Below are 23,960 nucleotides of genomic sequence, written 5' to 3'. Positions count from 1 at the left end.
GTACTGGGGGATGAAAAAGCTTGCACAGGATAGAGTAGCATGGAGAACTGCATCATACCAGTCTCTTGACTGAAGACCACAACAAAAAATGGGTCCTAAATTACAAACAGATAATACATAATAGTGGTATTAAACAGGTAGGTGAAAAAGTTGTCTTCTGTTAGAACTAAGAGATTATTTACAAGTTAGTGTTAGAAAAAGGGCCTGTTTTCTGTTATAGTCCAGTTTTTCAAAAATCTTTTAAGAAACTGTTAGGTATAATGTGGGCACATAGTTAATCTCTTTGTTGTAGTTTTTGTAAATGCTTTGTTACTTGACTGATACCCAAACTAGGATACAAAATCAGTCTTTCATTTTTCTGTAAACTAACTTATATCAAGAAAAATTCTTTACAGCTAGAATAGCTGACCAATACTTACCCTAGGTACCATAACTACCAATATGCAAAATTAAGAGCAGAGAAATTTTACCTAGCTTTTGAATGAAACCCTACTACTTTAAAACGTGTCTGTCAGTAGTATTTGTGACTCCACTTCCTATAGGTAAGCACTGGCCTATTTCATCATGTTAATTTCTTAAAAAAATTTCACTGAATTTCATGCTGAAGGTACTGATACTATTATTATCTGCATGACAGTACTATGCTAAATTTCATTTGTGATACAGTTTTTCCTTTTTTTAAGGTGGGGTTCTCACTGAGGTAAAATGATAAATGATTTGACACATTGCAACATAGATCACGTGACATGATGCTTATCAGTGTGATACTCATGTTCCCACTGGAACAAAACAGTATGCAGTATGGTACACAGTGCATCTCATGATATGACGAGTAACAAGACAACACAAATCACATTTCTGTTCCAGTTTCAGTGGCAATCATGAGCTCTTCTAAAGAAGACGTTATAGCAGTTTATCATCATTTAAAGTACAAAAATCTGAAAAAGAAAAGGATGCTCTGAATGTCCCTTATATTGCCATAAATATCAAACATATCAGCTTTATCAAACAATGGAAACTCCAGGTTGGAATATCAACAATGTAGGAAAAGATAGATTTCTGTAAAAATGACATGTTAAGTTGCAGACAGGCATTATGAAAAGACACTTACACATAAGCTTTCAGCCACAGTGTTTGTCATAATGAGAAAGAGCAAGAGAAGCACACACCATTCATTCACCAAGCAAGCAAACCTCAAGCATGCTTGACCACCAACTCCAGTGGCTCGGATCAGAATTCTGGTCTGAGCTACTGGAGTTGGCAGTCATGTTTTTGTGAGGTGAGGTATACTTCCTTGTGTGAATGAATGGTGTGTGTTTCTCTTTCTTGTTCTGGTGAAGGCTGTGGCTGTAAGCGTATGTGTAAGCATCTTTTAATTGTACTGGTCTGCAACTTAATGTGTCATCATTATGGTAAGTAACAATCTATCTTTTCCTATGTTGTTGATAGTTTGGCTGTGTTTCTCATGAGGTCTCCCAGCACAAACACAAATTACATGAATTCTGTAGAAAGTCCAGTCAGTTTCCACTTTTTACTCAACTAATATTAGCTCCTCTGACAAAACAGGACACAAATTTTTAAATATCTATTTCTCCTGCTTATAAACTGCTCATTACAGTAAGGTACATTGATTAAAGTTTCTAAATAATCCTTTATGTAACCTTATTTATTTTGGTACAAACTTAAATAATAATTACACAGTGTGGTGATTCTTCTGGAGGATCTAGAATTCTCAGGGAATTACATTTTACCTGAAAAAATCAGGAAAGTCTTCAGGAATTTTAGTGCTTTCATAAAATCTCAGGAAATCCCATATTTTAACATGGTATTGAAATTTAATTTTGTTGAGTTTTATAAATCACAAATTTTAAAATACTTCATATTTCCATATAAATTATCACTGTTTAAAAACTGTGGTTAAACTACTGTTTATTACTAGTATACCTCAGCTGAGAAGAAAGAAAAGTCATTATTGTAGTATGCCCCCCCCCTCCCAACCCATTCATTTATCAGAAGCTTCTTATGACACCATCTTCCTCCCCATATCTGGAGTTCTCATGGATTTTTTTTTCATGTATGAATAGTCAGACTGTTACAAATTAATAAAGTTAAGATAGTATTTCTGCAACTGTTCAGTTTTGCAAAGTAGTATATGATTTAGCTTTAGGAGTATTCAGAAGAAACGCTGGGTTTGAAGTGAGCCTGTCGTGGGTGGTGAGCTGTGCATAGGGGTAGGCGGTGTGTTGGAAGAAATGGAAGACTCTCATGTTGTTAAATAAAATCATAATGTGTCCTTCTTGGCTTTGTCCAGTTGTTCATCCAGAAGCAATGTAAATTCTTCTTTCTGATCTCTTTTATGATTGTTACAAACTTTCCTGAAATCAGCGAAGGGAGCAACAACTGAAAAAACATCCAGTCCGCATCAGCAGCTGATGAATGCTGGTTGTCTTTTCATTTCAGTAATTTTTTTATAACCAACTTTGACTTGTATCCACAAACATACAAAAAAGAGAAACATGAGGCAGCTCCACATAATAGGTGGCAATAGCCTCACGTGCGGTACTTAGCTGCCAACTCCTCTTGAATAACGTCCAACATGCCTTGTATATTTTCTTGAGAAATGAAAGAGGTATTGCTCTCCTTTTAATTTTAGGAACAATTTCAATATATTAGCTATATTTCATGTGCGCAGTGTATCACCTTAAACCCACCATGCAAACTAGACAGTGACAATATTCTTCGCAGAAAACTCTCAAAATACACTCTTCAGAGGACTTAATACTGAAGTATAACAATAACTATGGGCAATAGTGAAAAGAAAGCCAGTTCATTATCAAACTATGGTGTGGGACTAAAAGATGTGAAAAAATCAATTTATTTACTAGCTAGTTTCCGTAAAATCAAATAAGAAAGCCTGCATAACAGAGAACACATGCAAATATAAAAACCATAGTTTTGTAATTGAAGAAAAAGCTTTATTGAGAAACTATGTAGAGAGATGGGTATAACTTTGCTTCATTTACATAAAACAATTTTTTGAGGCACTCCTGATGACTCAAAATTTGTATCGTATGATAGAGCATCCGGCATCCCTGTTGTGCTGGATGACATGATAGAAATATGTGTTGGTGTTGTATCCCGTTGTCCCTGTGTGAACCAGTTAAGTTGTTATAACTCTTTTTCTATGCACCCCACCAATTCATGGTTGCTTCTGCATTATATCATGAGTCACATCGCGCATCATATATCACCTCACTGAGAACCATGTCTAATATTTTCTAGATTATTTTTGCTTTAGTCTTTGAGTAGAGTTCTCTCTTCTTGGCACATGATACTTTCAACCAAGTTGAACTGGAATATTATTATTTATGTTATTATTATTATTATTATGTTTTAATTAAATAAATTTAAAAAATAGCTACAGAGAACTTTTGTAGGCTGTGTGCTGTGATATGGGGATATCAAATCAATATGCTCTCTGCAGAGATCAAAGCAAATTGGTTGCTGGAATCCACATTTAATTCCACAAAGGTCTCTATCCCTCTTGATTAATTTAAGTGATACTCTCTTTTCAATCACCTCCTTTTTATGCTGCCCTAGAATTCTGCCAGCTTCACCACTATATGCTGATAGCTTCAATATCTCAGTTAATGCTCATAGATGAGTCAATGTTCAGTGAATACTTATTAAATGGGCTACTTAAATTTGGTGGACATGTTCTTTTCATTCTTTCAGTAAACATTTATTATGCTTATTGCAATGAAGTCATGAAAAACTGTTAGAGCTAATATGAAATTGCAATGTCACCTTAATTTTAATTTTTGTGCCTAATGGGGCTCTCAGCAGTTGCAGTTGAGTCTTTAATTTAACAACTCCTTTTTCACTCCCAACTGTTGCCTCTTTTTGTGCCAATATGTTCCTTAATTAGTGGGCTTATACTTTGGTGTCTTGTTGGTCTTTGCACCCTTACTTTACTTTTAGCTTGTTCCATCTTCACACTACCTGTTGCAACACAGCTTGCTATGTGCCAGTCCCTATTTGGATGGGTTCATCATTTTATAGATAGAATGATAGTATGATACTTGATATTCCTAGGGAAACAGCAATTACATTGTCATCTGAGATTTGGAAGAACTCCTCTTAATTAGTTTGGATTTGAGGTTCTTGATTTTTCCACTCTGGTATTTGCCTACTTATAATTCGAATACATAAGTGACACCAAGTCATGCCTTTTCATTTGTTGATTTATTATGTAACATATGCCCTCTGGATATCTTATGAGTATTCATCACATGTTCTTGTCATACTGTTGTTCACTTAACATATTTTTGGTCATTGGGTTTTGCTCTGCTTGAGTTTTTGATGTTGTGACAACTAATTACGATATATCATCAGTAGTGATAATACTTAGGTGATAGATACATCCACTATTGTGTACTTTGTAGGTTGCATTGCAATGTTTTGCTTTGAATGAGGACAGGTTTCCCTAAGAAATAGTGTGCTTCTCGTCTATAAAAATTAGGCTTTTTATATTAAAAAATGGTGTGATCTGTTATAACTCTGTGACATCAAAATAGTTTGGTGCCAACTATTATGTGGATGTATTCTTTTTTGTTATGCTGCATGTGCACAAGTACTTTTCTTAACACTGCAAATTGTATTTTGTGGGTTTAAGGTCTTTTATTATTACACTTCATTTTCTGCGAAGTCAGCTGTAGTGTACTGTGATATACATTAAGTATATACTCATTTTTAATATGCAGGAGCCTGAAGATGGCATTATTGAGATGCCAGAACTGGGTATCTAAATGAAATAATCTTCAAAACACAAGGCTGTTTGGCGATTATGATTGGTAAATATTTGACCAATCACTGTCACTTATTCACAATTGATCAACAAAGAAATATATTACACTCTTCTTTAAGCCAAGATTATTAGTGGAACCCTATTTCATCATCAGTGAATAATCACTGTTATAAATAGGTAGTTCACAGCCTATAAACATTCTCTGTTTTTTTTTATTAAAATATCCTGGTAATAATAATAATAATGATGATGATAACAGTACCAATAGTGATTATGTTAAAAGTCTGTTAACAAACTTATTCAATTCAGTGTGTTGTACAAATGGTTTGTGGTATGTCTGAGGAACTGTGAAATTAATCAGCTAATGTAATAAATATATTAATGCTTACTGTGAAGAGTATTGTAAAATTTGGATTCATATAGAAATACTTGTGATAAATACAGGAGTGACTTAAGATGCAAAACTTTTAAGAGAGCACTAACTGTTATACCCTTGCTGTTATATGGTAATGAAGAAACATTACAGCACTGCTAAAAAAGGAAATGGAAATAAATCACACAATGAAACAGAAAATATAGACTCATGTGTTGTGACCATTCTGGAGTTTTCATCTATTAGTCCTATAAGACCTGTAAAGCCATTGAACATAATGATTCGGTTAGGTGATGAGAGTTTTTAAGGGAATTTAGTAAGCTGCCATGCTGTAACTATGTAACAGTACGGACTTTCTTAATACTGAAAAATGTTTTTGTGTGCTCAGAAAACAAATGCTTGGACAAATATTCAGTCTATAGAAACAGCTTTGTATAATTATTTGATATTATTTGCAAGTATGCACAAATGTTGAATAACTTTTAGCAAAGATTCCCACAGTTATCTCACTACTGCCTCTGTAGTCGAATGGTTATCATTGTTTCCTTCCATTTGAATTTGATTCCCACTGCCACATCAGATTTTTTTCTGAGGTAGGGGGGAGGGGGGGAGGTCTGGAACAGGGTCCACTCAGCTTCATAAGGTCAAATGAGGAGCAGCTTGAATAAGGAGGTAGCAGCACCATCAGGATTCATCTACTGGCAATAATGGTGGGAGGAATCGGTGTCGTGCTAATTACATGCCCCATGATCATAGATCTTTCCTCACACTGCCTTGTAGATAGTAGTCTGCCTGTTGGAATGATCTAAGGCCTGATTTGTGAACAGTGTGTATATTTATTTTAGAGTATCTCACTGAATTCTCACACTCACTTTCCATTATCTTACTTCTGTCTAAACTTTACTGACACTAATTTTTGCACAGTTTTGGTAAAATCTGACATTATCTCAGAATGGTGCACAGTCAATGATCGCTGTAGTTCCGATCACTGTAGTTCTAAACAGTCTATTCCACATCTGCAAACATAGAGTTAATGTCCTGTTTGAGTTCTGTCTTCATAACTTAAGGACATAGTTTCACATTTAATGCATCAGCGTCTCGGCACAGACATGGTCTGTGTAATTAGCTCCTTCATATCATAACATAGTTCTTGTAACTTAATGCATTCATTAACTGTGCACTTCTGATCAAGACTGTTACCTAATGTTTCTTATGTATGATATTTTGATTATTTTATCTTTATTTGATGTCACACTTTTCATTTGTGTTCAGTCCTTGAATGTACACATCCTCAGATAATCCTCATTCTTCATTATTGTTTTTATCATTATAAGCATATCTGTTGTACACACATCAAAAAAAGTTTTGCATCATCCCGGTTCTCAGAACTCCTGAAGATAGACGTTGACTGTGGATATTGTATCACAGACACAGTCCTTTTGACTGTTCAGAGATGTCACTAAACCCTCCCAAAGATGTAAACAACCATGCATGAGCAGCACCTATTAGACAGAGGGGGTCCAACAGCCAATCAGTTCCAGCTATTCCATCAGAAAGGAGGTACACAGCTCGTGTTGCCTGTAGTTCAACAATGCCTAGATGGTCAATACCATGGCTCAATCACATCCGTATTGTTACTTTGTGCCAGGAAGGGCTCTCAATAAGGGAAGTGTCCAGGTGTCTCGGAGTGAACCAAAGTGATGTTGTTCAGACATGGAGGAGATACAGAGAGACAGGAACTGTCAATGACATGCCTCGCTCAGGCTGCCCAAGGGCTACTACTGCAGTGGATGACCGCTACCTACGATTATGGCTTGGATGAATCCTGACAGAAATGCCACCATGTTGAATAATGCCTTTCGTGCAGCCACAGGACATTTTGTTTTGACTCAAACTGTGCACAATAGGCTGCATGATGCGCAACTTCGTTCCCGACATCCATGGCAAGGTCCATCTTTCCAATCACAACAGCGTGCAGCGAGGTATAGATGGGCCCAACAACATGCCAAATGGACCACTCAGGATTGGCATAACATTCTCTTCACCGATGAGTGTCGCATACGCCTTCAACCAGACAATGCTCGGAGATGTGTTTAGGCGCAACTTGGTCAGGCTGAACACCTTAGACACACTGCCCAGTGGGTGCAGCTAAGTGGAGGTTCCCTGCTGTTCTGGGGTTGGATTATGTGGGGCTGACGTACGCCACTGGTGGTAATGGAAGGTGCTGTAATGGCTGTATGATACATGAATGCCATCCTCCGACTGATAGTGCAACCATATCGACAGCATATTGGCGAAGCATTCATCTTCATAGTCGACTATTCCCACCCACATCTTGTGAATGACTTCCTTCAGGATAATGATATCGCTCAACTAGAGTGGCCAGTATGTTCTCCAGACATAAACCCTATCGCACATGCCTGGGATGGATTGTAAAGGGCTGTTTGTGGATGATGTCATGAATGACATGACCCACTAACCTATCTGAGGCATCTGTACCAAATCACCGTAGAGGAATGGGACAGTCTGGACCCACAGATGAACTTGTGAATAGTATGCCACAATGAATACAGGTACACATCAATGCAAGAGGACGTGCTACTGGGTATTAGAGGTACTGGTGTTTACAACCAGCTGGACCACCACCTCCGAAGGTCTTGCTGTATGGTAGTACAACATGCAATGTGTGGTTTTCATGAGCAATAAAAAGGGCGGGAATGATGTTTATGTTGATCTCTATTCCAATTTTCTGTATAGGTTCCGGAACTCTTGGAACTGAGGTAATGCAAAACTTTTTTTGCTGTGTGTATTACAACTGGTAATTAATGCCTGCATTTCGTTTCTCTTTTCCAAACATTAGGCACCTATTGAAATACGGCTTTCAGGTGGTAACAGCTCAAGAGAAGGTCGTATAGAAGTGCGATACCATGGTTTGTGGGGGACAGTGTGTGATGATGACTTTGGGGAAAACGAAGCTGAAGTGATGTGCCGCATGTTAGGGTTTAATGGAGTAGCTGAACCAAAGAAGAATGCAGCTTATGGTCCAGGTCAAGGACAAATCTGGCTTGATCAGCTTCATTGCACGGGAAAAGAAAAGTCAATCAATGAGTGCTTTCATTTTTCTTGGGGAAACAGCAACTGTAGACATGATGAAGATGCTGGAGTTTTCTGTCACCCTTTTGATGATCAGTATAGTGTGGTGAGTATATGGTGGATGAAAGAAAGTAATGTCACTCTTGTATTATATTTATTTAATGCTAGTGACATTATTAATTCTGCATGGTTATTTATATTAGCTGCTTAACATTTTAATAGTCACATTTTTTGTTACGTACCTCAAAATGATATACTAGGAAAAAAGAATCAGAAGGGGGACAACAATGTTTATGTAATATGAAAGTATTATGGTATGATTGGTTCCACAAGTTCATTCTTGTTCATTTTTTTCTTTATCTTAAATATGAAGAGACTGATAATATATCTCCGTAAGAATAATCTGTGTTGTTTCACTATTGCTGTTATAAGAAGTTTTCACAAACGTTTTCAAGCATCAAAAAGAGCTAAGTTCACTTTTATATTTCATGTGACACAATATTTGTTCTTCTGAGATTTATAAACTATCCTGTGTTCATGAGTGAAATTACAAAGGTTTGGTAGTCTATAGACATAAAGAGTGCAACTGACATAATGATTTAGTTATTACTTTACAAGGTTTCATCATCTTGTCTTTATGATTATATCTGTGTTGAAGTTTCTTCTACAAGTAAGAATAAGTATGCAGAGTGAAATTTACACTCTGCAGCAAAGTGTGCACTGATATGAAACTTACTGGCAGATTAAAACTGTGTGCTGAACTGAGACTCGAACTCCTCTTTGCCTTTTGTGGGCAAGTGCTGTACATCCTGAGCTACTCAAGCATGACTCACAACCTGTCCTCGCAGCTTTACTTCCATCATTATCTCATCTCCTACCTTCCAACCTTCACCGAAGTTCTCCTCTTCCAGGAGTGCTAGTCTAGCAAGTTCAGCATGAGAACTGTGATGTTTAAAGGGTAGGAGATGAGGTACTGGTGAAAGTAAACCTCTGGCGATGGGTTGTGAGGTGTGACTGGATATATCAATGAGTAGAACACTTGCCTGTCAAAGGCAAAGATCCTGAGGTTGCATCTCAGTCTGAAACATAGCTTTAATCTACCAGGAAGTTTCATATCAGTGCACACTCCACTGCAAAATGAAAATTTCATTCTGGAAACATCCTCCAGGCTGTGGGTAAGACATGTCTTTGCAGTATTCTTTCCCCAGGAGTGCTAGTCTTGCAAGTTCTCCAGGAGAACTCCTGTGAAGTTTGGAAGGTGGAAGATGAGGTACTGGTGGAAGTAAAGCTGTGAGCCTGGGTTGTAAGTTGTGCTTAGGTAGCTCAGTCGGTAGAACACCTGTCTGGGAAAGGCAGAGGTCCCAAATTTGAGTCTCATTCTGGCACATAGTTCTACTATGGCAGGAAGTTTCAAGAATGATTATGTCTTATGTGGTCACAGGAGAATGCTCCTGTTGGTAAATTCAGTCTCCTAAGATTCCTATATCAATATATGCTTGGTGCACAAAAAAGAGCAGGAGATATTCATTCATCTGTTCATTATCACTTTGTGTTGTGTAAATGCTATCATGAAGAAGATCCTTCAAGGATGTGGAACACTCATGTAATATGTGAACAGAAGTAAGCAACCATTGCAGGCTTCATTGGTTATGTATAGTAGAAACTAACTACAAACAGTGCCAATACACTTACACCATTAATTATGGTAATTACTTGTTATAAATTGTGGAATTATTAAATTAATAGAAATGCTGAGACTTTGGAAAAACCACTGGTCTTCCTCTTACATTATGTGGCTGCTGTTTTCATTCGCTACTTTATACTAAGTATTAATACAACTTCAGTTATTTCACTGTTATTGACACTGTTAGCTGTCTATACAAGGTGAACCAGCTACAACTTGCACCGCAAATAGTGTGGAAATGGAAAGTGCTATTGATATGCAGTTTTCACAGAATTGGTTGGTAGTCAGGGACTTGTATTGTTAGCCAATCAACAGATTATAATAATACTTAAAAAGTGAATGTCTTGTGCAGACCTGTTGTTTTTTTAAATGGAACAATGCTTATTAACAACAAAAAGTAGGGCAAATTAGAATGTCAGTGGTGTTTGTTGCAGGATTCTAGTGCAAGTCATTCATTAGATCTTGTATTTTGAAAAGTTTTGACATCAACATTTGTTTGTGTGATTCAACCTGCATAGTTGCTGAGTACAATGTTGTTATGTTTGTTTACAGTGTACTTGTGAGTTCCTTGAGTTCACTGTGAATTACTAGTCAGTTAGTGCGTGACAGTCCAAGCAGAAGGCCATGAGTGGATGATGGTATTTACCAATGCAGAAAAAGATGACATGCTCATGGTGTATGGAAAATGTAGGAAGAATGCAGTTTATTTTTGTACATTGTATGTGGCAAGATATCCCAGTAGACATCAACCATCTTGACAATTATTTATCAATCTCTTCAACCTGTTATGTGAAAGTGGTAGAGTAACACCTATACAATGTAATAAATGCAAACAAATGATGACAGATGGGGGGAAATTAATGTTCTTGCTGTTGCAGTTGGTTCACATGTTAGTTCCTGCACAATCGTACAAGGCAAGTGTCCTATACATTCCCCATTGACAAAGATACTATTGCTATCACATCTCTCTCCATTAAGAGCTGCGTGTAAATGATTATGAGAATCATGTTAACATCTGTACATGGGTGTTAAGAGAGAATACTCTAGACATATCTACTTCTAAATCTACATGAATACTCTGCTACACACAATAAAGTGCCTGGCAGAGGGTTTCAATGAACCACTTTCAAGTTGTCTCTGTACCATTCCACTCTTCAATGGTACACATGAAAAAGGAGCACCTAAATTTTTCTGTGCGAGTCCTGATTTGTCTTATTTTATTGTGATGGTCATTTCTCCCTATGTAGGTGGGTGCCAACAGAATGTTTTTGCAATTGGAGGAGAAAACTGGCGATTGAAATTTCATGAGAAGATCCCGCCGCAGCAAAAAATGGCTTTGTTTTAATGACTGCCACTCCAATTCACGTATCATGTCTGTGGCACTAACTCCCCTATTTCATGGCACTATCTCCCCTATTTCGTGATATTACAAAATTAGCTGCCCTTCTTTGAACTTATGGTGCAATCCTTTGTATGTTAAGTGCAGGCATGTTGCAAGGACATGGCACTAGTAATAGTGAATTGGGGTAAGCCCAGCACACTTGCTGGCCCCTGTACCTCTTACAGTGATACAGCACTTATTTCACATCAGGAATAATACTTTGAATAAGAACCCATGTCCAGAGACTTACCATTTCCATGCTAAATCCATTTGGAAACATGTTTTCTTTGTAGATATACAACAGGGTAGTGATTTTTTTTTTTTTGGGGGGGGGGGGGGGGGGGGTTATGTTGGATAGGCTGATGTCATTTGATGTCTATCCTACCTCTGTAACTTGGATCAAGCATCATTAATGTGTCTATGAGTGTCAGAGCAATACGGTTGAGTGCATGTTTGCAAAATACACTGACATGATCCTTCAGAATGATGAAGCTTACAGTAATGGAAGAGCTGCTTGTCACTCCTATCAATATCATTCTCCAGAAAATCTGACTCCATTGCATATCCTTTTCACCAAAATTATGCAACAACTTTGAGAAAGGGTACACTCACCATCAGCAGGCATGACTGTGGTGGGCTAAGGTGACACTGCACGCTTGAATTGGAACAGGCTGTACTGGAGTACATTGAAGAGAACCCATGAAGTGAATGAGCATTTTATTCAGTTACTTGTATAAGTGATCTTATTACAAACATGTTTTCAGATGACTGTATCATGGAAATGGTACATTTCTGGATATGAATTCAGTTTAAAATATTACCTATTCACTACCCTCTAGAAATTCTAGAAGTTTGTAACAGGAATTTCTGAACACTGTGTATAAGCAAATTTCATCTTCTCCATCATTCCTGATTTGGATGCAGTCATTTCATGTTTTGTCATCAAAACAAATATATTTCTAGTGTTTCTCTACTTCACAAATAGCAAATGTTGTCGTTAGTAGAACTAAAATTAATTTTTTTTTCAGGTTGTGGGCAATTAGATCTTAGCTAGCTCTTCTCTGTTTTTCAGTGCTATAACTGTAAGACTACCTTGCAAGTAAATACAAAGCTTGTACCAGACAACAACTAAAGCCTTTTTTACTGCATATGACCTTGCAAGGCAAAACACATAGCAACCAGGGGAACATGAATGCCACAAAGATAGCAACACAAATATTGTCTGTACACCTTTCCTGCCAGTACTAGTGACAGATGCTACTGTATGTTTTTTTCTGGCTTCTATGTGATGTGTGGAAGTTAATCCTGCACTGCTGAGCACATGCTCATGATATTCCATGCTTGGTTTCTACTGGTTGTATTTTAGCCCTTTTTATAATAGCAGAAAATATTTTGATGTATTTTAAATGCTCTTTTAGTGTAGCCTCTGCTACTACGATGTGACCAGAATTGTTAATGCATATTGTTGCTCCATTTTAATCAGTTGCTAAAGATATCTTTGTAAAATAGGCAGTCCATTTGGAGCACCAAAAGGCCCAATGACATTTGTAGAGATTGAAATGGTGTATTAACTGGTACAACTTGCTGAGTGTACATCTAATTGGAGCTGTAGATATGTGTCCATTATGTTTATCTTCAGAAATAATTTGTGTCTCAGCAGTTTGTCAGCAGGACTTCTGGAGCTGGGTTTCTGAAACAGAAACTTGTCCATGGAGTAGAAGGAGTTGTCCAAAAGAAATGATTTTAAGCTAGATTTAAAACTTGATCTGCTACCTGCCAGACACTTTATGTTGTTGGGCAAATGACCAAAGATTTTTGTTGCTGAATAATGTACTCCTTTTTGAGCAACTGGCAGCTTCAATAACAGATAGGAAAGTTATTTTTCCCTCTAGTGTTGTACGTATGAACATCACTGTTCTTCGTGAATTGAGATAGATTATTTTGAACGAATTTCATTAGCAAATATATGTGCTCTGATGATTAAAATACCGAACTCCTTGAAAAGGTGCCTACATGATGTCCTTGGGCGAACACCAATAATTATTCTCACTGCTCTTTTTCGTGAAATCAATACTTTATTTATAAGTGGTGAGTTACCCCAGAAAACTATTCCATAAGACATTATTGAGTGGAAATATGCAAAGTATGTTTGGAGGCTGATCTGTTTATTACCAAGACTAGCGATTATACGAAGAGCGAAAGAAGCTGAACTTAATTGTTTGAGAAGCTCAGTAATATGCTCCTTCCAGTTCAAGTTGTCATCAATGTAAACACCCAAAAATTTGGAGAAATCTACTCTGTTAACTGAGCCCTGTTCATATGCTACACCAATTGACAGTATGACTCTATTGGTGTACAGAACTGGATACAGTGAGTTTTTTCAAAATTAAGGGAGAGTCCATTTTCTGAGAACCACTTAATAATTCTTTGAAAGACATCCTTAACAATATCTTCAGCTGCTTTTTTTTTGAATGGGATTTATTATAACACTCATGTCATCTGCAAAAAGTTCTAATTCCACTTGCTGAACATTAAGTGGGAGGTCATTCACATGAATAAGGAACAGCAGAGGACCTAAAATTGAACACTGTGGGACTCCCTTTGTGATAACTCCCCATTCACTAGAATTTATCACCCTCCCAACATTATTTGTGCTATTCAGCACAACTTTTTGCTTTCTGTTCATTAAGTATGATTCAAACCAGCTGTATGTATAGCCTTCAATTCCATAAAACCTGAGTTTTTCTTAGAGTGAGACATCATCCACACAGTCAAATGCCTTGGAGAGATCACAAAAAATACCAACTGGTGATAATTTTTTACTTAGGGCTTGTACTATTTGATGGGTAAATGTGTAAATAGCATTCTCGGCTGAGTAATCCTCCCGGAATCCGAACTGTGACGTGCTGAGTGAATTATTTCTGCTTAAATGTGAGACTGCTCTTGAATACATAACTTTTTCGAATATTTTAGAAAATGAAGTCAGTAATGAGATTGGTCCATAATTATTTCAGTCACTCTTCTCCCCTTTCTTATGAAAAGGTTTGACAATTGTGTATTTCAATCTGTCTGTGAGTTACTATAAGGACAGCCATTGGCAGAAGCATGTGCTCAAGTTACCTCTGGAGCATCTGATACCAAACTTGCCTACAACAGCACCATTCCACCAAACTGTAATTGACCTCCTGGGGAGGTTTCTGAAGTTGATAAGTGATCATTGATAGATAACAGTCTTCATTGACCATCGAAGTTGATAAGTGATCATTGATAGATAACAGTCTTCATTGACCATCTCACCTGTTCTGCTTTCACCAAAGCTAGGCCAACAGCCAAAGCTCTGGAAATTGCAAAGTTCCTTGTTTGCAGACATCATTTTGAAGCAGGGAGCACCCTATGAGACAATCTCTGAGCATGGAATAGATTTCCAGTCGATATTAGTATCAGAGGTAATTTCATGTTGTGACATCACCCATAGGGTGACAATCTACAGCCTCTTAGAATGCTTTAATAAGACATTGACAGAAATGTCCTTGATGTACCTTGATGTTGAAGAGAGAGACTGGGATACAATATCGTCCGTTGTGTCAATAGAATATTACACTGCAAAGCAGGGCACTATGTGCTTCAATGGCTGTTTCTGCTCCTTGGTCACAAGCCCGAGATGAGGATGGATGGCCGGCCGCGGTGGTCTTGCCGTTCTAGGCACTGCAGTCCAGAACCGCAGGACTGCTACGGTCACAGGTTCGAATCCTGCCTCGGGCATGGATGTGTGTGATGTCCTTAGGTTAGTTAGGTTTAAGTAGTTCTAAGTTCTAGGGGACTGATGACCTAAGATGTTAAGTCCCATAGTGCTCAGAGCCATTTGAACCATTTTTTGAGGATGGATGTGCTGTTCCCAATTAAATTAAATGATATTCAGGATGACTATGTGGATCACCTCATCACCAGGACCAAAGCTAGCTTGCATACAAAGCCTGAATGCACAGAAGAAAGACAAAGAGCACTATTACACTAAACACTGGCCAATGAGATACAGCCCGGGACACTTGTTATGGATTGTTGTGCCTGTGTGGAAATGGGGGCTATGAGAAAAGTTACTAATGCTTGACTTCGGCCTGTATCATATACTTTGTCACTTGTTGGATATCACATACAAAGTCAAGGATGGTGACTCTTCATCAAGAGGACAAAACTGGGTAGGCATTGTTCATATCCTCCATATGTAGCCCTACTACAGTACCATCCAATGGGGTGAAGTTGACTGCTGGTGTGAAACCGACTGAAAAGTTCAGGAAACAGTTCTTGTTACATATCTAAATATTGTGATGAAAATTCATTTATTTTAGTTACTGTATTGTTTGAAAATTCTTAATTCATTGTAGTGGATAAATGTATAGTATTCCAAACCCCTGTCTGAATACAAGAACTGCTTTTTTAATGTTTATAATAAGCTTAAACATTTATTTGTGTCACTGACATAAAACAACTCTTGTCTTTGTCTTATATAACTCGTGCATTGACCCTTCACAGTGGCAATTCCAGCAGTAACAGATTATAGACACAAACAAAATTTTGCAAATTTTTGTTGGAATTGGGGTTAACCGGATCACCTGAGAAACTTCTGGTGAAGTTGACTGAGTGATTCTCTCATAGACAAACATTCATGAATGCAACAAGAATGTGACATAATGAATGCAGCAACAAAGTGACACCATGGCTGCAGAAACAGCTATCTGTAACAGTCTATTGTAGAGTGAAGAAGTGATTGTTGCAGGTGTCTGTATGTCAACTTATAAATTTTTCATACTGATTGCAGTTCTGTTTGTTGCAACTTACAGTTGAGATCATAACAGCTGCCACTGTGAAAATGTCCCAGATATAAAAATTTAAACTGGGTGAACTAAAGAAATATAGGCTGGATGTTTATTACTATATGTTACTGTAAAATGGGCTGAAGTTGACTGCCAGGTGAAGCTGGCTGAAAACTGAAAAATGGATTTCATTTCTTCTAACAAATTTGCCAAACCCAGGGGGAGAATTTTAGATCTGAAGCTGAAATGTTAGGGTTTAATGTACAGTGAATACGTTTTTTGTGTGTATTTCATTGGAGTTTCATAAAGCAAATTTGTGGTCAGATTTTTTGTCCTTAAACTCTCTTTGTACGTTATTCTGAAAATAGTATTACAGTTTAATTATTATGGAAATTTATTTTTCAGTTGCTGATAAAGTTTCAGAACAATTAAAGTCACCCGAGAGTCCTAAAAGATTCGCAGTTATTTCATAACAGATAATCAGTCAAATTCACCACCAGGTGGGATGAAGTTGACTAATGCTGTTTTGGTACCGTAGATCAACACCCATGCACTGAAAGAAAAATCAACATATAAATTTCATAGCTTTCAGAAATATTTAAGTTTAACCCTTTCCACTCCAAGGGTGAGCGGCACACAAAATTGCGAACTTTTTTTCCACTCTGAAGTTGAGCCTCGTTTGACATGATTTTTAATAGCTCTCACAAGCTCTAGTCTCAAATGTGACTGCACTACACATCAGTGCTTCATAGTATTGCCATCTAGGGAAGCCTGTTTTAACGCAGTGTAGAGTTGTAGCAGTTGTGTTATTATATTCAAGTCAGTAGGTGCATAATGGCTAGTTCTGAGGAAGAAATTGTAAAGCCTTTAGCGAAATGTGTAAGTGAAAAAGAGAGTGACAGTGATTTTGATGATGGCAATGATTCATTTGTAAATACTCAAACAGTCCACGGGTATACTGCTGGTTCATAGTGTCCAACGGGCACAATATTTCAGCGATCAGACATGTCGCCATTGTCAGGTGCGCTGACGAACTGAGCTCGTGAGGGCGGGTGGCCGATTTAAATCCCCTCCCCCGTGGGCCACTCTCTTCACCGTCCGCGCCCATGCACCAGCGGTCGCGAAGACATGGGTGTCAGAATCTGTCGTATCGTCGATGTGCTTCCTACGTCCACCCTGATTGCCAGTTCGTACTTCTTGCTGAGAGTCTTCTTAATTACATTCAATGCCGGGTCCCAAGTCTTGCTGAGATTGTAGCTGCAATCTCGGTTGATAAGATCTTCCCTGGTGCAAATTTCAACAGCCTCCCTTGTAACGCTGTCCCAGTATTTAGTGGTCTGAGCCAGGATCTTGGTACACTCATAATCCATCTCGTGTTTCTCGGACAAACAGTGCTCTGCTACCGCTGACTTATTTGGATGTTTCACTTGAGTGTGCCTTTGATGTTCTTGGCAACGATCTCCGTTGGTGCGTACTGTTTGTCCAATATAAGTCTTCCCACACTCACAGGGAATTTGGTATATGCTGGCCTTCCTCCAACTGAGGTCATCTTTCACACTTCCCAGTAATGCCCTTTTTTTATTGGGCGGGCAAAAGATGGTTTTAACTCTGTGTTTCTTTAATATACGGCTGATTTTCCCTGATAGTGCACCATTGTATGGAATAAAGACAGTGGCTACCTCTTCTTCCGTGACTTCATCCGTCTCCACAGGTTGTGCTATGTTGGTGAGACAGAGAGCGTGTCTAATCTGCCATTCTGAGTAACCATTTTTTCGGAACATGGTTTTGAGGTGTTCCAATTCCTGGGGAAGATTCTCTGCATCTGAGATGCTGCGCACCCTGTGTACTAGTGTTTTTAGTACTCCATTCCTCTGAGAAGGGTGGTGGCAACTGTATGCATGCAGGTACAGGTCAGGGTGTGTTTTCTTCCTGTACACACTGTGGCTCAGAGTACCATCAGCTGTTCTCTTGACCATGACATCCAGGAATGGTAATCTTCCTTCTGCTTTGGTCTCCATAGTGAATTTTATGTTTGGATGTATGGAGTTGAGGTGTGTAAGGAAATCCAGGAGCTTGTCCCTACCATGGCGCCAGATGACGAACATGTCATCGACATAATGGAAGAAACAAGTAGGTTTCCAATTGGATGATGCCAAGGCTTCCTCCTCGAAGTACTCCATGTTCAAATTCGCGACCACCTGCGAGAGTGGGCTGCCCATTGCGACTCCATCTGTTTGCTCATAGTATTCCCCATTAAACAGAAAATACATTGAGGTCAAGACATGCCTAAACAGTTCGGTGGTCTTCTCGTCAAATTTCTGCCCAACTCTCGTAGAGGCACCCTGGTGAATAGTGAAACCACGTTGAAGCTCACTAGGATATCAGTGTCTTTCCATCTGAAGTTGTCGAGATGTTTCACGAAATCCACAGAATTACAGATGTGGTGAGGGCATTTACTTACATAGGGGCTAACTAATTCAGCCAGATATTTTGCCAGCAAGTAAGTAGGTGCCCTAATGTTGCTGACAATCGGGCGCATAGGTACCCCCTTCTTTGTGGACCTTAGGGAGTCCATAAAGTCTTGGTGGTACAGGTCCTTGAGGTGACAATCTCCTGGCGTCCCCCTCTGGTATATCCGTGTCCTTGAGTAGAGCCCTGGTCTTGTTCTCCACCTTATTCATGGGGTCAGTGTTGATCTTCCTATAGGAGTCATCATCTAGCAGGCGCTCCATCTTCTCAATGTAGTCCTTACGGGAAAGAACAACAGTGGCATTGCCTTTGTCAGCGGGTAAGATAACAATCTCAGAGCACTCTCTTAGGTCCCGAATGGCCGCTCTCTTTCTACTGGTAATGTTAGTCTTCTTAGGTTTAGTTCTGGTCAGAGCCCGGCAGGTTTCCCGATGCACTTCTTCTGCTGCTTCAGGTGGTAATCGCGCTGCAACCTGTTCCACTGCACTGATGATGTCCGCGACTGACGTGAACCTAGGGGTGGGAGCCGTTGTATGGAATAAAGGCAGCGGCTGCCTCTTTTTCCATGACTTCATCCGTCTCCACAGGTTGTGCTGTTATATATAGTTTGAGTTAAATGATGATGGGAACAGTCCGTCCTAAAAGTTCAAAAATTATCACATAGTGAAAAGTTTTGTATTTAATTCTTACGTAAATATATTTGAATGAAAGTGCGTTTTTTGTTTTAATGTATACTCTAACTGTTGGTCAGTGACCTCATTGGTTCCACAAAGAGACACACACAATTCTCTGGGGCGTGCTTGCTGCTCGGGTAGTGGCAATTTAAATAATAGCACATAGAGATCCCCTTTTGCCTGCACTACAGAGTGCAAAGGATTGAAGTCCATAATCAGTCAGCTTCACCCCATTTCATTGTACTGATGCACAGGTCTGCGCTGGAGACTTCCTGTTACAGGAAACTGAAGACCCACTCTAAGTCACAAAGTTTCAATGGTAAGGGCTATCTTTGATTCTCCCGATAGTGAGAGGATGTGAAAACACAATCAGAACATGAGTGATGCTAACACTGCTATACAGAGGATCACTGACACAATATGGATCTAGAATGTTGTATTCAGCTCCATTGTGTACTTCTGAAATGGTGGTTTGCTGTTTCTCTAGGAGAGTGAATTGTTGTGCATACAGTTGAGATAGTGGTTAATGTTGACTGGTATACTATTGGTTGCCAGTGCAGATCCAGCTTCAGCATTATTATGGAAAGGATAGATTACAACTCACCACATAGACTAGATATTTAGTTGCAGAAAAGCACCATGATCCATAATGCTAGAAATTTCAGCCTTTGGATGAAATCCTTCTTCAGAAGTAGAAAAAACACACAATAACTCACACACGTATGGCCCCTGTCTCTAGGAACTAAGGCCCAATTGCAACTGTGTCTGATGTAGGAAGCAATCTAGCTGGGGTGCATATTGGGAGTAAGGTAGAACCAGGAAAGGGGGAGGGATAGCATAGCAGGATAGGGATGGGGAAAGATGCTAGTGATGCCTGTGAAATGGTACAGGAGGAGGAAAGAGAGAGGTGAGAAATAGAGAAATCTGTTTTTAGCAAACAGAACACAGCATCATACAATGTAAGCTTTCACGGCCAGTATTGTCTTCACTTAAAACTTCCGGGCTGATAGGCCATGGTCGAAGTATAAAACTCTCCCCTGACGTTTCGTTTCCGACTGTGGGAGACATCCTCGGAGGTACAGTGGCGAACTGCGAATAAAACTCCAGGAAGCGCTGATTATATAGGCAGCACAGAGGGTGCCACTGTCGATGACGTGGTGTTGGCTATGGGATTGTCTCTGGTAATGCCAACATTCTCGATTGAAAGTAATTGATCGTCACATTTGCGGTGCAATGCTGACATCCAAATTTTATCTAGTTTAACACCTTTGTCTTTCCTGTTAAAATTATTATGGTGTTTATCAATCTCGATAGCCTCTCTATACAAGCGTGCATAATAATGTGAGGTTTTTGATATGACGCTCGTCTTGTTGAATTTTATTTCATGATCACTCTCCTGGTAAACATGTTCTGCTATGGCCAATTTATCCATGTGACCCAGGCAGCAATTCCTCTTATGTTCAACAAGACGATGTTCACACTTCTCTTTGTGGTACCGATCTAAACCTGTCCACAACTACAAGGAATTTTATATACCCCCGGTGTAGCCAGAGTGTGTCGTGCATCTTTTGCTGATCTTAAATATTCTTTTATTTTCCTGGTGGGTTTGGGTCAACAGTAATTTGTCGCAGGCACAAAGGAAGGTGCTGAGGGATATAAATGCAGATAAAAACATTATTGTTCTTAAAGCAGGTAAGGGTAATGCCACCGTCATACTGAACAGTGAGGACTATCATGGAAAAATCTATGATATTTTGGTTCCCTCCAATTACAAAAAACTCCAGAAAGATCTGACTATGAAGATTTTAAGAATGACCAATGGACTGGTAAAAGTGCCTTTATTCGCCTCTGATGTTAAGAAGCTGCTTTGTAAAACAGCTTTATGGCTTACCCAAAGTGCATAAACCTGAGATTCCGTTGAGGCCAATTGTCAGCGCTATAGGCGGACCAACTCACGAGTTAGCTAGACATCTTGCCTCATTGCTGCAGCCTTATGTGCAACCTTATGTTAAACTTTATGTTAAACCTCAATGGCTGCAACCTTATGTTAAATATTCAGCTCATTTCATTGACAAGTTAAAGGAAATGAGCATGGTCCCAGATGATATCCTCGTCAGTTTTGGCATTGTGTTGTTATTTATCATGGTTCCGGTAAACAAAGCTATCTTATTCATTGCGGATATTTTTCCTACCGATATAGTGGCATTATTCTGACACTGCCTCAACACAACCTACTTTCAATACAATAATAACTTTTATGAACAGATTGACAGGGTGGCTATGGACAGTCCTCTTAGTCTTGCAGTGGCTAACTTATTTATGGAGACTTTTGAACAACGGGCATTGCCGACTGCCAGTAAGAGACCAGCCAGATCGTATTGCTATGTCAATGACACGTTCGTAGTATGGACACATGGAGCAGAGGAGTTGGATGCCTTCCTGACACATTTAAACAGCATTAATCCAAAAGTCCAATTTACTATGGAGACGGGAAAGATTGGGCAATTGAATTTCCGAGATGTGTCTATGATTATACGATGGGACGGAACGTTGGGCCATAAGGTGTATAGAAATGCCATGCATACTGATCGTTATCTACAGAAAGATTCAAACCACCACCCTAGACAAAAAAAGAGGTGTAATGAAAACCTTAGTAGACAGGGCATACAAAATTTGTGAACTTGTTTATTTAAAAGATGAGATTGAACATCTACGGTCAACTTTTGTGAAGAATGGCTATTCCAGCAAGTGTATAGATTGAGAACTTCGATCTAGGCAGCAATGACGAACAAAAGTCGCCAAAGGGCAAAGTTTTTCTTCCGTTCATTAGTAAGGTCACAGATCGCATTGGGAAAGTTATAAGCAAGTATGGGGTGGAAGCTATTTTCAGACCCACCAGCAAAATAAAAGAATATTTACGATCGGCAAAAGATGCACGACACCCTCTGGCTACACCGGAGGTATATAAAATTCCTTGTAGTTGTGGACAGGTTTATATCAGTGCCACAAAGAGACATGTGAACACCCATCTTGTTGAACATAAGAGGAATTTTCACCTGAGTCACACGGATAAATCGGCCATAGCGAAACATGTTTACCAGGAAGGTGATCATGAAATAAAATTCAGCGAGACGAGCGTCATATCAAAAACCTTGCAATATTATGCATGCTTGTATAGAGAGGCTATCAAGATTGATAAACACCATAATAATTTTAACAGGAAAGATGAAGGTGTTAAACTAGATAAAATTTGGATGTCAGTGTTGCACAGCAAATGTGACGATCGATTACTTTCAATCAAAAATGTTGGCATTACCAGAGACAATCCCATAGCCAACACCACATGATTGACAGTGGCGCCCTCTGTACTGCCTCTATAACAAGCGCTTCCTCGAGTTCTCTTCGCAGTTGACCACTGTACCTCCAAGGATGTCTCCCACAGTCAGAGACAAAACGTCAGGGGAGAGTTTTATACTTTGACCATGGCCTATCAGCCCGGACGTTTTAAGTGAAGAGAACACAGCATGTTGTTCTCAATGGAGAGACGTCTACATACATTAAAGTAACCTCTGGTGTGCCACAGGGGAGTGTTATGGGACCATTTCTTTTCACAATATATATAAATGACCTAGTACATAGTGTTGGAAGTTCCATGTGGCTTTTCGCGGATGATGCTGTAGTATATAGAGAAGTTGCAGCATTAGAAAATTGCAGCAAAATGCAGGAAGATCTGCAGCGGTTAGGCACTTGATGCAGGGAGTGGCAACTGACCCTTAACATAGACAAATGTAATGTATTGTGAATACATAGAAAGAAGGATCCTTTATTATATGATAGCGGAACAAACACTGGTAGCAGTTACTTCTGTAAAATATCTGGGAGTATGCATACAGAACGATTTGAAGTGGAATGATCGTATAAAATTAATTGTTGGTAAGGTGGCTGCCAGGTTGATATTCATTGGGAGACTCCTTAGAAAATTTAGTCTATCAACAAAGGAGGTGGCTTACAAAACACTTGTTCGACCTATACTTGAGTATTGCTCATCAGTGTGGGATCCGTACCAGATCGATTTGACGGAGGAGATAGAGAAGATCCAAAGAAGAGCAGCGTGTTTTTGTCACAGGGTTATTTGGTAAGCGTGATAGAATTACAGAGATGTTAGCAAACTCAAGCGGCAGACTCTGCAAGAGAGGCGCTCTGCATCACAGTGTAGCTTGCTGTCCAGGTTTCGAGAGGGTGCATTTCTGGATGAGGTATCGAATATATTGCTTCCCCCTACTTATACCTCCCGAGGAGATCACGAATGTAAAATTAGAGAGATTCGAGCACGCGTGGAGGATTTCTGGCAGTCGTTCTTCCCACGAACCATATGCGACTGGAACAGGAAAGGGAGGTAATGACAGTGGCACGTAAAGTGCCCTCCACCACACACCGTTGGGTGGCTTGCAGAGTATAAATGTAAATGTAGATGTAGATGAACAACTGGTTCACAGTCATTGATGACACCTTCATGATCTGGAATGAAGGTGAGCACATCCTATCCAGATTCCTCCAGAACTTTCACCTTCTCCTCCATTTGCTTCATGTAGTCCTCCTCAGCCCAACAATCCACCTTCCATGATGTCGACCTCAACCTCAAGGTTTGATACATCAGTACCTCTGCCC

General features: G+C 39.2%; 1 protein-coding gene across 4 annotated transcripts in view; it reads left to right on the top strand.

The window, feature by feature from the left end:
- The window catches only part of LOC124716918 (serine protease svh-1-like), a 470,384-nt gene that overhangs the window by 361,425 nt on the left and 84,999 nt on the right, over positions 1-23,960 (top strand). For 3 of the 4 annotated variants that reach the window (XM_047243502.1, XM_047243493.1, XM_047243508.1), the window contains one exon: positions 8,041-8,379. The exons of the other annotated variant lie outside the window; for it this stretch is intronic. In XM_047243502.1, the coding sequence (XP_047099458.1) occupies positions 8,041-8,379 (339 nt within the window). The remainder of the gene's footprint in view (positions 1-8,040; positions 8,380-23,960) is intronic. 4 annotated transcript variants of the gene reach the window in all.

Source organism: Schistocerca piceifrons, chromosome 1 (assembly GCF_021461385.2).
Source record: "Schistocerca piceifrons isolate TAMUIC-IGC-003096 chromosome 1, iqSchPice1.1, whole genome shotgun sequence".
Classification (NCBI taxonomy): Eukaryota; Metazoa; Arthropoda; class Insecta; order Orthoptera; family Acrididae; genus Schistocerca; species Schistocerca piceifrons.
The sequence above is the reverse complement of the archived record's forward strand: the minus strand, read 5'-3'. Positions and strand labels throughout refer to the sequence as shown.